Raw genomic sequence first — 14,165 nt, forward strand, 5'->3', positions numbered from 1 at the left:
TATTTCAGGACTTTTAAGAACTCAAAGCATCTTAGACTTGAAGGTAGAGGTGATCCAATAATTTCTTAAGCTTGTATGAAATGTTCCATGAAGCAATAGAAATGTGTATCTAAAATGTTTTATGGAATTTTTTTCCTAAAAGTTTATACTCAGTTAATTGCCTTATATATTTATATAGACATACACACACACACATATATATGGTTTTACTATTCCTATAATGTTAACTTTCATGAAGAAACCTAATGAGAAATGTTGGGATCTCAGGTATCTCCAGGATCACATACACGAGTCTACACTGTGTTTAATTCTTAGCTGAATTGAATGTTATTAGTTTTTTGTTTTATCAAAGACACCTCAAAGTCTATTAAAGAGACCTAAATGGGTCTAAAGGAGAATTTATATCATCATTCCTGTGGAAGAAAGACAAGCTTAAGCCTAAAAATTGAAATGGTGTGTGTGCGTAGTGTTCTGCTGTCATCTAATACTCGAGGGGAATAGCTTTTCTCGCTGTTAACCATGGTTTATTTGAATCCCTATCAACAAATTACACCCAGCAGCAGTTAGGGCTCACCCACATTATTAAGCACTTAAATTCTTATGAACCAGTGTTTCTGAAACCTTATGTATATACACATGATCTGGGGTCATATTAAAGTACAGATTCTGATGTAGTAGGTCTGGGGTGGGCCCTGAGATTTCTAATAATGTTCCAGTGATGGAGATGCAGCTAGATTGTTGGCCTCACAAACAGTATCATGTCTTAACTAGAACTATCACTTCCTGAGAGAAAGGAAAAAAATAAGAATTTGGTGGTTCTCTGAAAAGATGACCCAAAATCCACAGTGATAAAAATTCTGAATGCAAAATGGATTTATCCTTTGTGAAACCAAAATTAAAAATGAGATCTAGTCCAACATGGGAAGTGGGATACACAGCAGACTCATAGAATGGCAGATGTCCTAAACAGCACTCTGGCTGAAGAGCCCATGAGAGTATTTTAGGCATGGAAAGCCAAGACACTCTGGCAAAAAAAAAAAAAAAAAAAAAAAAAAAACCTACATGAAAGATCTGAGATCCCAGCAGAAAGAATGGGCCATCAAAGAAGGAGGTACCTTTCTCTGAAGGAAGGAGAGAACTTCCACTTTGACTATAACCTTGTCTAAATAAGATCAAAGTTGGCGAACTCAAAAGGCTTCCATGGCCTTAGCAACTCATGACAAGAGCCTCGGGTGATTACTGATGGCATAAACAAGAGTGTCAATTTGTTAAGTCAACAACAGGAGACACTGTGCACTTACTCCTTATGTAGGATCTCTGTCCTTAATGTGTTGTCCAATGTGAATTAATGCTATAACTAGTACTCAAACAGTATTTTTCACTCTGTGTTTCTGTGTGGGTGCAAACTGATGAAATCTTTACTTAATATATACTAAATCGATCTTCTGTATATAAAGAGAATTGAAAATGAATCTTGATGTGAATGGAAGGGGAGAGGGAGAGGAGAGGTCGAGGGTGGGAGGGAAGTTATGGGAGGGAAAAGCCACTGTAATCCATAAGCTGTACTTTGGAAATTTATATTTGTTAAATAAAAGTTAAAAAAAATGAGATCTAGGAGTTGCTGTAATCAGATTCCATCACTGTTAATTAGTCTACAGTTAGTTCAGGGAGCAGGCTTTATGCAAAACCATGCATTAAACACTACCCATTCATTGCAAATATTGGTTTTATTGGTTTTTCTAGCAGTTAGCCAATAATTTTATTATCCTGATTTATATAATGAAGTGTAGATTACTAGCATTGTACTTTAATGTAATGAACATAGAAGCATACTTTTAAAAAGGCAGTTTGTAAGTATGTGAATAGCCTTAAAATTTAAATTGATTTCTTGAAGCAGAACTGTTAGATGTGTCTTCATTTTCATATGCTTTGAAACATAGCTGACCTTCGCATCTTTTGCAGGATGTGCTTGAGGAGAGAATTTCCCTGGAAGTTCAACTGGAACAGCTTCGACCATTCTCTCACCTCTAAGCCAATTGCCATTAACTGTGAACATACCCATTTTTAAGCAGTTTTGGGATCAAAGCCAATTTGGAGACCCAGTCAGTGTACTGCTTAATTCAACGTTAAATTTTATGATTGTTTTGTCCTACATGTTCACCATTGTATTTAAGTATCTTTTATTTTTTAATTTCAACAATAAAAGGGTCAGGATGACTTTTTCTGGAGGGTACGTTGTGTTTGTTGCACTCCCCAACCCTTGCTACTCCTTAGCCTCAGGAATACTGTAAGATGGGTCCCTTACATTTATGTGGCCAAAGCTGCACCCTGATTTGATTTACAAAATGGAATTCTCATTTACATCTCAAGTAGAGACAAATTTTTGAAAACGGAAGGCAAAATTGTCAATTTGCCCTCTGCAGCTTATAAAACACCTACTTATTCTGTAAAAAGCTTTAAAGTAAGTTTCATGTTTATTTTAAAGCACTAGATTGATTGTAGGCAGTTTTCACCAATTTTTCACCAATTCACTAACAAAGGCTTCTTCCTTGCAGTAATCAGCATTCTGCAGGAGTTCATTAGGCTTCAGACATCTCTTGCCTATCACCTTTGGGGTTAGATATTTTCCTTGCCAAACCTGGAATTTTTTTGCGAGAGATTTCAGTAATCATGTAAACTCATGAAGCAGTTGTGAGATCAAGTCATTCTTGATTGTCCCTGGGGGAGAAGCAGAAGTGTGAAGCCTAAGTACTGTCCACTTAGACGCTGCTGCTTTTCACACGATAGACCACCCAGTCACCCAGTTAGCTGTCAGTTTCCACAGGTGATTTTCAACATGCTTTAAAACTTCTGAATATATCAGTTATTCACAGAATTAACGGACGCTCCTTAAGGTTTCTAGTTTTACTATCCGCTGCCTTCTCATGGATTCTTCTGGACAGGACCAGTTTTACCTGCTAACAAAGTTTCTAGAATGTCCCCTATTCAGGACAATATAGTGTCTTGGGGATATGATTTACTTTCTATGATATATTCATTTTGATGACATTTGTAAATTTACATTCAGTGCTAAAGCAGATATGTTCAACTTTAAAATTTATTCTATCTGTGGGATCATGGACTGTACAGTACTTTCACAGAACGAGAAATATGCTTTATACTAATAAAACCATACATTTAAACTTTTGTATATTTTTAACAAGAATTTATACTTTTAGAAATTAGAATTCACTTGCATTGTGGAAAGACAAAAAAAAAAATCTAAATAGCCTAGGTTCACAATCCTAGACTTTACTATTAGTTTTATTACTTTAATAGGAAGCAAAAAGAAAACTGACAGCCTGTAGTTTCCAAGATTAATATAGCTTTCATCTAATATTAACTATGTAAAACTGCTACTACTGCCACCTACATCAGCTGAAGTTTTCATGTGACCAACAGGTTGTAGTTTCACTTTGTTCAGTAATTAGCCAAAGGCTGTAAAGGCCCAGGAAATTACTCAGCAGCTATTTTGTAGTTTGTTTTAAACAAGATTGTTTTAATTTCATTTTTTGAAGTATTTCTTTACACAACAGAGCACTTCTAGCCACTGGTTTGCTCAGGTTCATCTAACAGCTGAGGCTGGGCCAGGCCGGCGCCAGGAACTGGGAATTCAATCAGGCACTCCCATATGAGTGACAGGAATCAAATTATTTGAGTCATTATTGCTGCCTCCCATGGTCTGCATTAGCAGGAAGCTGGATTCAGGGGCCAGAGCTAAGTATCGAAGCCGGGTACTTCACTGTGGGTTGTGGGCATCTTCACTGCTAGGCAATGCCTGCAATGACTAGGGCTAGGCCACGCCAAAACCAGGAGCTGCTTCCGGGTCTCGCATCTGGGTACAGGGGCCCAAGCATTTGGGCCATCCTCCACTGCTTTCCTAGGTGCATTAGCAGGGAGACGGATTGTAAGTGAACAGCCAGGACTCAAACTGGTGCCCACAGGGATGCCAGCATTGCAGGTGTCAGCTTTACCTGCCATGTCACAATGGCAGCCCTTAGTGGTATATCTTTACTACCCTAAAGGAGTCCATTCATATTTAAGGGCATGCATGACACATTTTTTAGTAAATTGCCATTTTTTATATTTTCAAGTCAGTAATTCTTTCAGGGAGATATCAAAGGTGATTGGTACATCACCAACAAATTAAAATATTTTTCTAGACTGATCATTTAAGAAATAATTCTGGGAGCCAATGCTGTTGCATAATAGACTAGACCTCTGCCTGCAGTGCTGGCATCCCATATAGGTCCAGTTTGTGTCCCAGCTGCTCTTCCCATCCACCTCTGTGCTATGGCCAGGGAAGGCAGTAGAAGATGGCCTAAGTGCTTGGGCCCCTGCACCTGCGTGGGTTACCAAGAGGAAGCTCCTCGCTACTGGCTTTGGATTGGCCCAGCTCTCTCTGTTGTGACCATTTGGGGAGTGATGAACCAGTGGATGGAAGACCTTTCCCTCTCAAATCTTTAAAAAAAATTACAGTTCTGATTTTATCTCATTATATCAAATATGTACACAGTATCTCACTTTGTCTTTGGTTTCTTCACATAAGTTCTAAATATTTTCTGTAAAAAATGACTACCAAAAAGAGGAGTTTGAAATTTTGAACTCAAGATTGTTCTCACTGTGCTTTCCACATAACTGACTGTAAATGAAATAGTTTAAAAGCTGGAAGCCACCTCCCGGGTCCTCATAGTTCATCCTGTCATCATCCATGACAGTCATTCTGCTGGTTCCTGGATATTCTGGAATGACAAATGCACATCTGTCTTCGCCAGGGAGAACTGGCACCGCTGATGTTTTCTGTAAGCTCAGTCTCACCTGTCCATACTACTTCTGATTGCATTTTGGAGTACTGACAGCCACAGGAATTTGTCATCCTCCAGCTCTGTAGCACAAATCCATTCACGTTTTGGACCTTGAAGAATAAATGCATTCCTGACATCTGTAAAAGCATTCAAAAGGGTATGCTAATTAATGGAGAAAATAGTTTCAAGAATTGCCTAAAAATATTCAAAATGAGTACAAATTCAGTTCAGAATAGAATTTCCTAAAATTCTTGAGTAATTCTAAAATATGCTTAACCTCATAATTATTTAATTAACTATTTTGAAGACCAAATGATAGGGCTGGTGCTGTGGCATAATTGGCTAAGCCTCGGCCTGCAGCACTATCATCCCACATGGGTGCTGGTTCGTGTCCCAGCTACTCTTCCCATCCAGCTCCCTGTCAAGGCCTGGGAAAGCAGTAGAAGATGGTCCAAGTCCTTGAGCCCCTGTACCCACATGGGAGACCCAGATAAAGCTTCTAGCTTCAGATCGGCCCAGCTCCGTTTGCTGTGGCCATTTGAGGAATGAACCAGTGGATGGGAGACCTTTCTATGCCTATCTAATTCTACCTCTCAAGTAAATAAATTCTTTAAAAACTTCAATGACTAAATGATAGGTGACCTGATATTTTTGATTCCTCGTCTCCGTCACTCCAGAAGGAACTGGACTCAAAGGTCTTTACTAAGGATTGTCATACACACACACAGCTAGACCTAGACAACCCTGACAGGAGGCCCATAGATAGAAGTGAGGCAACCACTGCACTTAGACTCTTGGTTTTGTAGCAGTGTTTTTATGTAGGGCATGCTGCTGATTTGGGGAGAAGAACTGAAAGGAGACATGTTTTACAGTATTTAACCAGACCCACAGTTTATATTTAACCAACTTTTTTTAGATGAATTTGTCTTGTAAGGTGAAAATACTTGCTCCCACACTGGGAGTTTCTCAGGCTCAGATTGGGAATAGGGCTGAAGCCTATTGGGAAACAGCTCTTAGAGCAGATCCTTCTCTAAAATCTTGGTTCCAGCCTTAATTTCAGGCACCGTCTATACATGGCAGTGAGAAACGCTGTAATCAGAGGTACACTCAGATTATCTGCCTAACAGAGGAGCGGGATCCTTTTAAGCTTGGCAGTCAAATGTAGGATAACCACAAATAACTTTTTGTGACAAGGAGTTTCTTTCAGAAATGAGTGAAATATTCAAGTTATCAGTTCGCCTTGGCAAATCTGTTGACTGTTTTATGGACAAATTCCCACCTGAAATGTAAATTTAAAGGGTATAATCAAATCTTAGTCCTAGTGGAATGGAAATGAGGTGAAAACCAACCGAAATGTACGCGTCACTGGCACCGGCAACGCCCTCAGGGAACGGGGAAGGCCCCAGCTCTCAAGTTGCACTGCTTCAAAACCCCTCACAATGCTGTGGCCCTGGCTCCTTTGTGTGTCTTGAAAGCTGTTTTCCTAACGCCAGGAGTTCATGTCTGAGGATACCAGCTAGCCCATCTTTTCGCTTATTTCAGAGAGAACGGTTGACATTCTTTAATGCAGGCCTAACACACTAGGAATTATTTGCGAACTGGCGAACCGCAGTCCTACTCCTACTTCCCTAATGTGGTCCTGTCGGGGCTCTGTGTGACACAGCTGTGTGGAGAGTCGTTCCGTGGGAGGAAAAGCACACGTACACTTGGAATCTGGGATGTCTTCCACGAGTAAGCTGTGAAGCGTCACTGATGCAATGAATTGGTAGGTTGTCTTTGAAGTCCTTTGGAATGGCGTGTACGCCTCGGCCCGGCCAGACACGAGCAGGACGTCATTGAAGAGGAAGAGGCTGAGGTCACGGACGTGTTGGTAGAGGCTGTGTGCGGGCGGAGAAAGGGGTAGTTTTAATACATCATAAATCGGTCCTTTCATACACAATTAACCATCTCTGAGTTGATAAGCAAGCTGCCCTGGTGTTTACCCCACAGCTGGCCTTTGGACTCGTCCATTGGGGTTCTCTGTAATTTTCCTCCTTGCTCAGTCTGATTCAGTGGGCCATCAAGTTCCCGGTGGCATGGTTTGAGCTTGCTCCTTGAACAAGTCTTACGTACGTCATCAGTGTGGGGAATGTGAACCTTCTTCTCTATGAAATGAGTCACTTTATACCTGTCTCTCAAACATTAGCAAATTTGGTATTCCTCATGTTTCATGTATTTGGGTGATCCAAGGAAAGTAAGGGTTTCTTGTTTGTTTTCTCTTTAAGGGTAACAGGTTGAGGTAGAGAAAAACAAGAACTGATACGGTACTAGGTATCTCAAGTAGAAAGCAGGACAAAGAAAAGCAATCAGTTGCTAGAGGGAAGTAAATTCCCAGTTTTCACTGGAGAGTAATTGCTAAGTGGTCTAATATATTTCAACAGTTTGCAAAATAAAACAGTTCATTTTCACTGCCGAAGCTCTCAGGGTCAGCTGTGGTAGACATTATTTATCCAGGGGCTGAAGGGGATGTCCTCAGCCTCCCATCTGTTTGGTTGCACCAAGCCACTGGTTGCTAGGTTGCACTGCACTGTAGTGTTTACCCTGTGTGAGTGACTAGAGAGCATCAAGGGATGCCTCAGAGATGAGCAGGGGAGCCCCAACCCACTCCCATTCCCTCTGTCCCCTCCTCCCTAGGAGTGGCCAAGTGAAGGAAGCTGAACGTTTTTAGGGAGGATAATTTCTTTCCTCTTAGAAGGCAATCAAACAACCCTCAGGAAGTGACTCTAATGAAGAGAACAGAGTTCAGGGGTGTCTATCTTCACCATCTTTAAATTGTCAGCGTAGAAACAGTTTTGAAGAAATGCATGTATGACATTAGTGTATACCGTTGGCATTTAATCATTGTATGGAACTATTTCTTTCCATTTCTGCATTGTGCTTGGCTCACCACCCCTCTGCTCAGGTCACCTAAATTACAACCTAACACATCGCCTCCCTTTTCTGTACTTGCTCAGGGACTCACACAGCTGTACACACATCTGTTTACAAGAAAGTTGCCATTCTTGACAAAATGCTCAGATGATCTCCACATTTTTCTTGCTTTTCTCAGCAGTGGGAATCGCTTCAAGCTAGTTGGTATGGCTTCAGTTCATTCTTTTTAATGGTGAAATAGCCCTTCCTGTGTGGAGGGAATGTCATTTATTCACTTTGCAACTTTTCCATGAGCATCTGCTATGTTGAGAGGCTGGAGTCATTCTCTCTTCTCTCCCTCTCTTTTTATTATCACTATGAATGATATTGTAATAAACTGATTCCTTACATATAAATCCCTTATCTATACTATTACTTCTCTCAGATAGGCATCCCAAGAGCAGGAATAACCAGTCAAAGGAGATATGTCTTTAGCAAAAACTATCATTGACTTTTTTTTTTTTTTTTGACAGGCAGCGTAGACAGAAAGGTCTTCCTTTTCCGTTGGTCCCCCCCCCCCCCCCATGGCTGCTGCTGCTGGTGCGCTGCGGCCGGCGCACTGTGCTGATCCAAAGTCAGGAGCCAGGTGCTTCTCCTGGTCTTCCATGCAGGTGCAGGGCCCAAGGACTTGGGCCATCCTCCACTGCACTCCCGGGCCACAGCAGAGAGCTGGCCTGGAAGAGGAGCAACCGGGACAGAATTCGGCGCCCCAACCAGGACTAGAACCTGGGGTGCCGGTGCCGCAGGTGGAGGATTAGCCTATTGAGCCGCGGCGCTGGCCTATCATTGACTTTTATAACACATCTTAAATGATGACGACTATTACCTGCACCTAATTTAATGGGCATCTAAATTACCAGCAAATTCCGATGCAGTAGAGCTAGGGTGGCCTGAAATTCTGCAAGGTTTCTAGAAAGATCACTAGTGATGCTGACTCTACTGATCCATAGGCCACAGTTTGAGATGTACATGCTTAAGTCATTATTGGTTACAACCATGTGTAAGAGCTGGGCAGGACTAGATCACACAGTTGAAAAGCTTCAAGGAGTGCTATGCTTCAAGTTCAGGTATTTGAAGAGTGTTCAAAAGTATGAATTACCTTAAGTGTGGATAAATGGAAACGCAGAGGTTACCCAACCACTAGAGCCAGCTATTCCTTTCTAACATTTCCTTCCTGCCTTTGGGTATGATTTAGGCTGGAAGGAGTAGGGTCCTTCACATTTACCGATACCTTGAAAAAAATAACGTAGATCAAGCTGATAGGTTGTTCTGAGAAAAATGGAGCAAATAGAACGGACAAGGGAGAGAGCGGAAACAAGGAGTATACTCTGAATATGAATGTGATGGCAACAGGTGACGAGCGGCCACTTAGGCAGGGGAATTCCACCATGCTGGTTATTTTGGCTGGGGAGGGAGGAGACAATATTCTAGCCAGATCAGTGGTAAGAATGGTTATTTTTCCAATCGTGCAAGTATAGAAAAATGTTTAAAGCTGTAATAACACACTCAATTACCAGGAAATATGTCTAAAGGGTGCGTGGCTTTGGAACATGGATGTTCAGTTTTTGCCTTTAGAAAAGACAACATTGAGAGCAGAAGTAAGTGAAAGAGAATTCTGGTTTGTGACCCATTGGTTTGAGGGCTGGAAGGAAGGGACAGGCACAGTAACTCAAGGTTGAAGCTGCGGGCATAGTGAGGGCAAGGTAAGCACACAAATGGATTCTTATTCCAATCTGACTATGAGAATGTTATTTAAAGTATGTACACAAGCCATAAATTTTTATCTAGAAAAAGCTTTTCAGAAGCCATTTACTAAACTAAGCCCTCCAATCTCTCCAAAACCGGAAGCTTTAAAAAATAATTCTTATGCAAAAGTGAAAACACTGACATGCTGGAGCAGCTGAAATGGAAACCATGGCCCTGGGGGTGCTTCAGAAAGGCGGCTCTGCTCACACTCAGAACCCACTCCAAGAGGGGTTGCTTAGTTTTGTTTTGTTTTTTTTTCCCCTGAACTTGAGTAGGATTTCTGTTTGTTTACAAATAGGTTCAATGAGTCACCAAAATAGAACATAGCTCCTTGGCGTAAATTCTTAACTACATTCTAGACATGTTTAATTATTATTATTAAACTACTGTGTTAACTAGCCCAAGAGACAGAAAGGCCCAAAGTCTCCTGAAACCCAAGCAATGCCATTCTCATGATTTCCATCAGGAATTCTTAGAGAAAACATACTCTGCTTATATTTACATATACAGAACTGACTCACATTAATAGAAGGCTTTAGGGATTTAACTTCTCCTGTTTGGTAACTTCCCTACAGTCATTTGGTGAGGCTGGTTGTTGGGGGGGGGGGGGGGCGAGTTACTGGAATCCAGGGAATCTGACTGAAGGTGCCTAAGGTCACAGAACTGGTAAGTGCTGGTCTGCAATTCAGAACCAGGTCTCACTTGCCAGGATAGTGCTGTTTGCAGCTGATGGACCAGCAGGTGGAAAGATGAATGGAACCTTCTGTTACAATAAACTCACCACCATACCCGCAATTACTAAACAGACAGCAAACAAGAGCCATGACACACAGAGAACAAGCAGGTGTTTGCACTTTAAATAAAAAAAAAAATTACTGTGGGATAGAGATGAAATCATATTATTTCTGTGACCTCAGGTAGACAGAATCACCGTTTATCTGAAACAAGAAAACCACCCGCTGGAGCAAGCAAGGAGTGGGAAGAAGAAAAGAATAAAAATTGGGCTTGCTGGAGATTGAGTGTGGACTAATTTCAGCAGTTAAAAACTAAGCGGCCCCTAGGGACCTTAATAGACATTTTTCAAAAGAGGAAATCCAAATGGCCAACAGACACATGAAAAAATGCTCAGGATCCCTAGCCATCAGGGAAATGCAGATCAAAACCACAATGAGATTCCACCTCACTCCGGTTAGATTGGCTTACATACAGAAATCAACCAACAACAGATGCTGGCGAGGATGTAGGGAAAAAGGGATACTAATCCACTGTTGGTGGGAATGCAAACTGGTAAAGCCACTATGGAAGACAGTTTGGAGAGTCCTCAGAAACCTGAATGTAGCACTACCACAGGACCCAGCCATCCCACTCTTTGGAATTTACCCAAATGGAATTAAAGGGGAGAAAAAAAAGAGCCATTTGCACCTCAATATTTGTTGCAGCTCAGTTCACAATAGCTAAGACATGGAATCAACCTAAATGTCCATCAACGGATGACTGGATAAAGAAACTATGGGATATGTACTCTATGGAACACTATACAGCAGTAAAAAACAATGAAATCGGGCATTTACAACAAAATGGAGGAAGCTGGAAGACATCATGCTGAGTGAAATAAGCCAGTCCAAAAGGGACAAATATCATATGTTCTCCCTGATGGATGGCAACTAAACGAGCATCTAAAATGATACCCATTGAAGTGAAATGGACACTATGAGAGACAATGACATGATCAGCCCTTGTCTAGACTGTTGAGGAACAACTTACTATTTTATTCCTTTTAGTATTGTTGTTGTTGTTGTTGTTGTTGCTCTGTTTGTTCTACATAAGACCACTGGTTGAACTCTGTAATCAATGCACAATCATTCTTAGGTGTTTAAAATTAACAGAAAAATGATCTCTGTTAAACATAGGAGTGGGAATAAGAGAGGGAGGAGATATATAGGTTGGCACATGCTCACTCGGACTTACCTCCAATGTTGGAACTAGAAATGTGCCAGGGGATTTCAACTCAATCTTACCAAGAAGGCAGGTACCAATGCCAGCGCACTTGGTAAAGTGATAAGTATAAATACACAACCGATCAAAAAGATAGGGTATGTGTTGATGAGATTTCACAAATAAGACCAGTGTAAGCAAATAATGAAGGATAGAATTAAAAGGGAGAGAATGATCCTGTGGGGGAAACAGGACACACAGCAGACTCATAGAATGGCAGCCCTCCTGCCTCAGAATCAACCCTTGGGACATTCGGATCTGACTAAAAGGTCCATGAGAGTCTCACAGGCATGGAAAGCCATGACACGGTGGCAAAAAAACAATCTAAATGAAAGATCCTGGTGAACAACACCCCAGGAGAAGGAACAGGCCATCAAGGAGAGAGGCGCCTTTCTCTGAAGGGAGGAAGGAACCTCCACTGTGATACGGCCTTGACTAAACAAGTTCAGAGTCAGTGAACTCAAGGGGCTTCCATAGCCTAGACAGCTCATAGCAAGAGTCTCGGGTGATTGCTGATGTCATAAATAAGAGTGCCAATTGCTAAATCAACAACTGAGTCACTAGGTACATGCTCCCCACGTAGGATCTCTGTCCTTAATGTGTTCTACTATGAAACTTAAAAACAACACTACTAGTCGAACAATACCCTATATCTTGTGCGGTTGTGTGAGTGCAGCCTGTTGAAATCCTTGCTTAGTATATACTAAGTTGATCTTCAGTATATGAAGGTAATTGAAAATGAAACTCGATGAAGGGCGGGATGGGAGAGGGAGAGGGAAGGGCCACGGGAGGGAGGGAAGTTGGGGGGGGAGCCACAACAATACAAAAGTTGCACTTTGTAAATTCACATTAAATAAAAAAAAATAACTATATAACAAACAAAAAAAGAAAAAGAAAAAGAAAAAAAAAGAACTTAATACTTTACCCTTTTAGTATTTTTTATGTTCTACTTAAAACTATTGGTTGAGCCGGTGCCGCAGCTCACTAGGCTAATCCTCCGCCTTGCAGCGCCGGCACACTGGGTTCTAATCCCAGTTGGGGTGCCGGATTCTGTCCCGGTTGCCCCTCTTCCAGGCCAGCTCTCTGTTGTGGCCAGGGAGTGCAGTGGAGGATGGCCCAAGTGCTTGGGCCCTGCACCCCATGGGAGACCAGGAGAAGCACCTGGCTCCTGCCATCAGATCAGCGCGGTGCGCCGGCCTCCGCATGCCGGCCGCGGCGGCCATTGGAGGGTGAACCAATGGCAAAGGAAGACCTTTCTCTCTGTCTCTCTCTCTCTCACTGTCCACTCTGCCTGTCAAAAAAAAAAAAAAAAAAAACAACTATTGGTTGAACTCTGTAATTAATACACAATTACTCTTAGGTGTTTAATTAATGCTATAACTAGTACTCAAATAGTATTTTACACTTTGTGTTTCTGTGTGGGTGCAAACTGTTGAAATCTTTACTTAATATATGCTAAATTGATCTTCTGTATATAAAGATAATTGAAAATTAATCTTGATGTGAAGGGAAGGGGAGAGGGAATGGGAGAGGGGAGTGTTGTGGGTGGGAGGGAAGTTATGGGTGGGGGAGAAGCTATTGTAATCCATAAGCTGTACTTTGGAAATTTATGTTCATTATATAAAATAATATAAAATTCATATATATATATATATATATATATAAATAAAACACTAAGCAGCCCCTAAGCCACCCCTCCAGGAGCCCACCTGGTGCTCACTGAAGAGCTGGGAAAATACCCTCGTTTGTTCCCACAAGGAAGAGAAACTAACGATTGAGAAATGTGTTCAGTTCTCCTAACCGAAGGCCAGTCTGCAAGGGACACTTCTGCTAGAAGCAGACCAACCTGGGTTTTTACCACAACCTAACCAACTGGGGCAGGGGATACCTAACATTCCACTCCCCTCCCACTTCCTTAGAGGTAAAAACAAAAAACAACTGATAATCTGATCATCACAAAGGTCCCAGTCCAGGAGCAACAGCTCATTAGAAGAATGAAAATCAGGGCAAATGTGAGCCTAGTGGTTAAGATGCCTGCGGTCCACATCTGGCCAGGTAGATCCATCAGGTGAGTAGTTAGCCCAGCAATTAAGATGTTGGTTAAGACACCCAGGTCCCACATCAGAGTACCCGAGAGCTCTGGCTCCAGACTTCTGCCTCCCTGCTAAGGTAGACTTGGCAAGCAGTGGTGCTGGCTCAAGTAATCTGATTCCTACCACTCACACGGGAGACCTGGGCTTCATTTTGGCTGTAGCCTAACCCGGTCAAGGCTGCTGGGGGCATCTGGAGAGTGAGCCAGCAGAGGAGGGTTCTATGTCTGCCTCTCAGATAAATTTAGAAAGAATGAAAACAAGGCATAAAACGGTAGAATGCTTCTCACGTCTTATTACCACATCAGTTGGACTCCTAAAATAACAGGATTGTAGCTAAAAGAACTGCAAAGCTCACACCCTATTTAAGAAGGAGTCTCTCAGGAAACCCAGAGTAGGAGAGAAAAAATAAGAATACCAGAGAAAATTGTAGCATCTGACAGAATTCTACAACAATAAATACTAGCCTAACTCCTAGACAAACAAAATCTCATACTAAAAGCTTATATCAATTAGCTCCTTTTACCTGAAAGCAAGACCA

The 14,165-nt window shown here is 41.7% G+C and overlaps 2 protein-coding genes across 20 annotated transcripts in view; one reads left to right on the top strand and one right to left on the bottom strand.

Moving 5' to 3' along the window:
• The window catches only part of REPS1 (RALBP1 associated Eps domain containing 1), a 97,261-nt gene extending 95,033 nt beyond the window's left edge, over positions 1 to 2,228 (top strand). For all 11 annotated transcript variants that reach the window (XM_051854284.2, XM_051854278.2, XM_051854283.2 and 8 more), the window contains one exon: positions 1,963 to 2,228. In XM_051854284.2, coding sequence (XP_051710244.1) covers positions 1,963 to 2,031 — 69 coding nt within the window. In that variant the 3' untranslated portion in view covers positions 2,032 to 2,228. The remainder of the gene's footprint in view (positions 1 to 1,962) is intronic.
• Positions 2,229 to 2,460: 232 nt separating this feature from the next.
• Positions 2,461 to 14,165, bottom strand: part of ECT2L (epithelial cell transforming 2 like) — a 135,867-nt gene continuing 124,162 nt past the window's right edge. For 4 of the 9 annotated variants that reach the window (XM_070073504.1, XM_070073503.1, XM_070073500.1 and 1 more), the window contains one exon: positions 6,279 to 6,721. In XM_070073504.1, the coding sequence (XP_069929605.1) occupies positions 6,406 to 6,721 (316 nt within the window). In that variant the 3' untranslated portion in view covers positions 6,279 to 6,405. Of the gene's footprint in view, positions 2,719 to 3,547; positions 4,982 to 6,278; positions 6,722 to 14,165 lie in introns of those variants that run through there. The other 5 variants (XM_070073507.1, XM_070073502.1, XM_070073505.1 and 2 more) reach the window with 4 other exon arrangements.

Source organism: Oryctolagus cuniculus, chromosome 5 (genome assembly GCF_964237555.1).
Source record: "Oryctolagus cuniculus chromosome 5, mOryCun1.1, whole genome shotgun sequence".
Taxonomy (NCBI): domain Eukaryota; kingdom Metazoa; phylum Chordata; class Mammalia; order Lagomorpha; family Leporidae; genus Oryctolagus; species Oryctolagus cuniculus.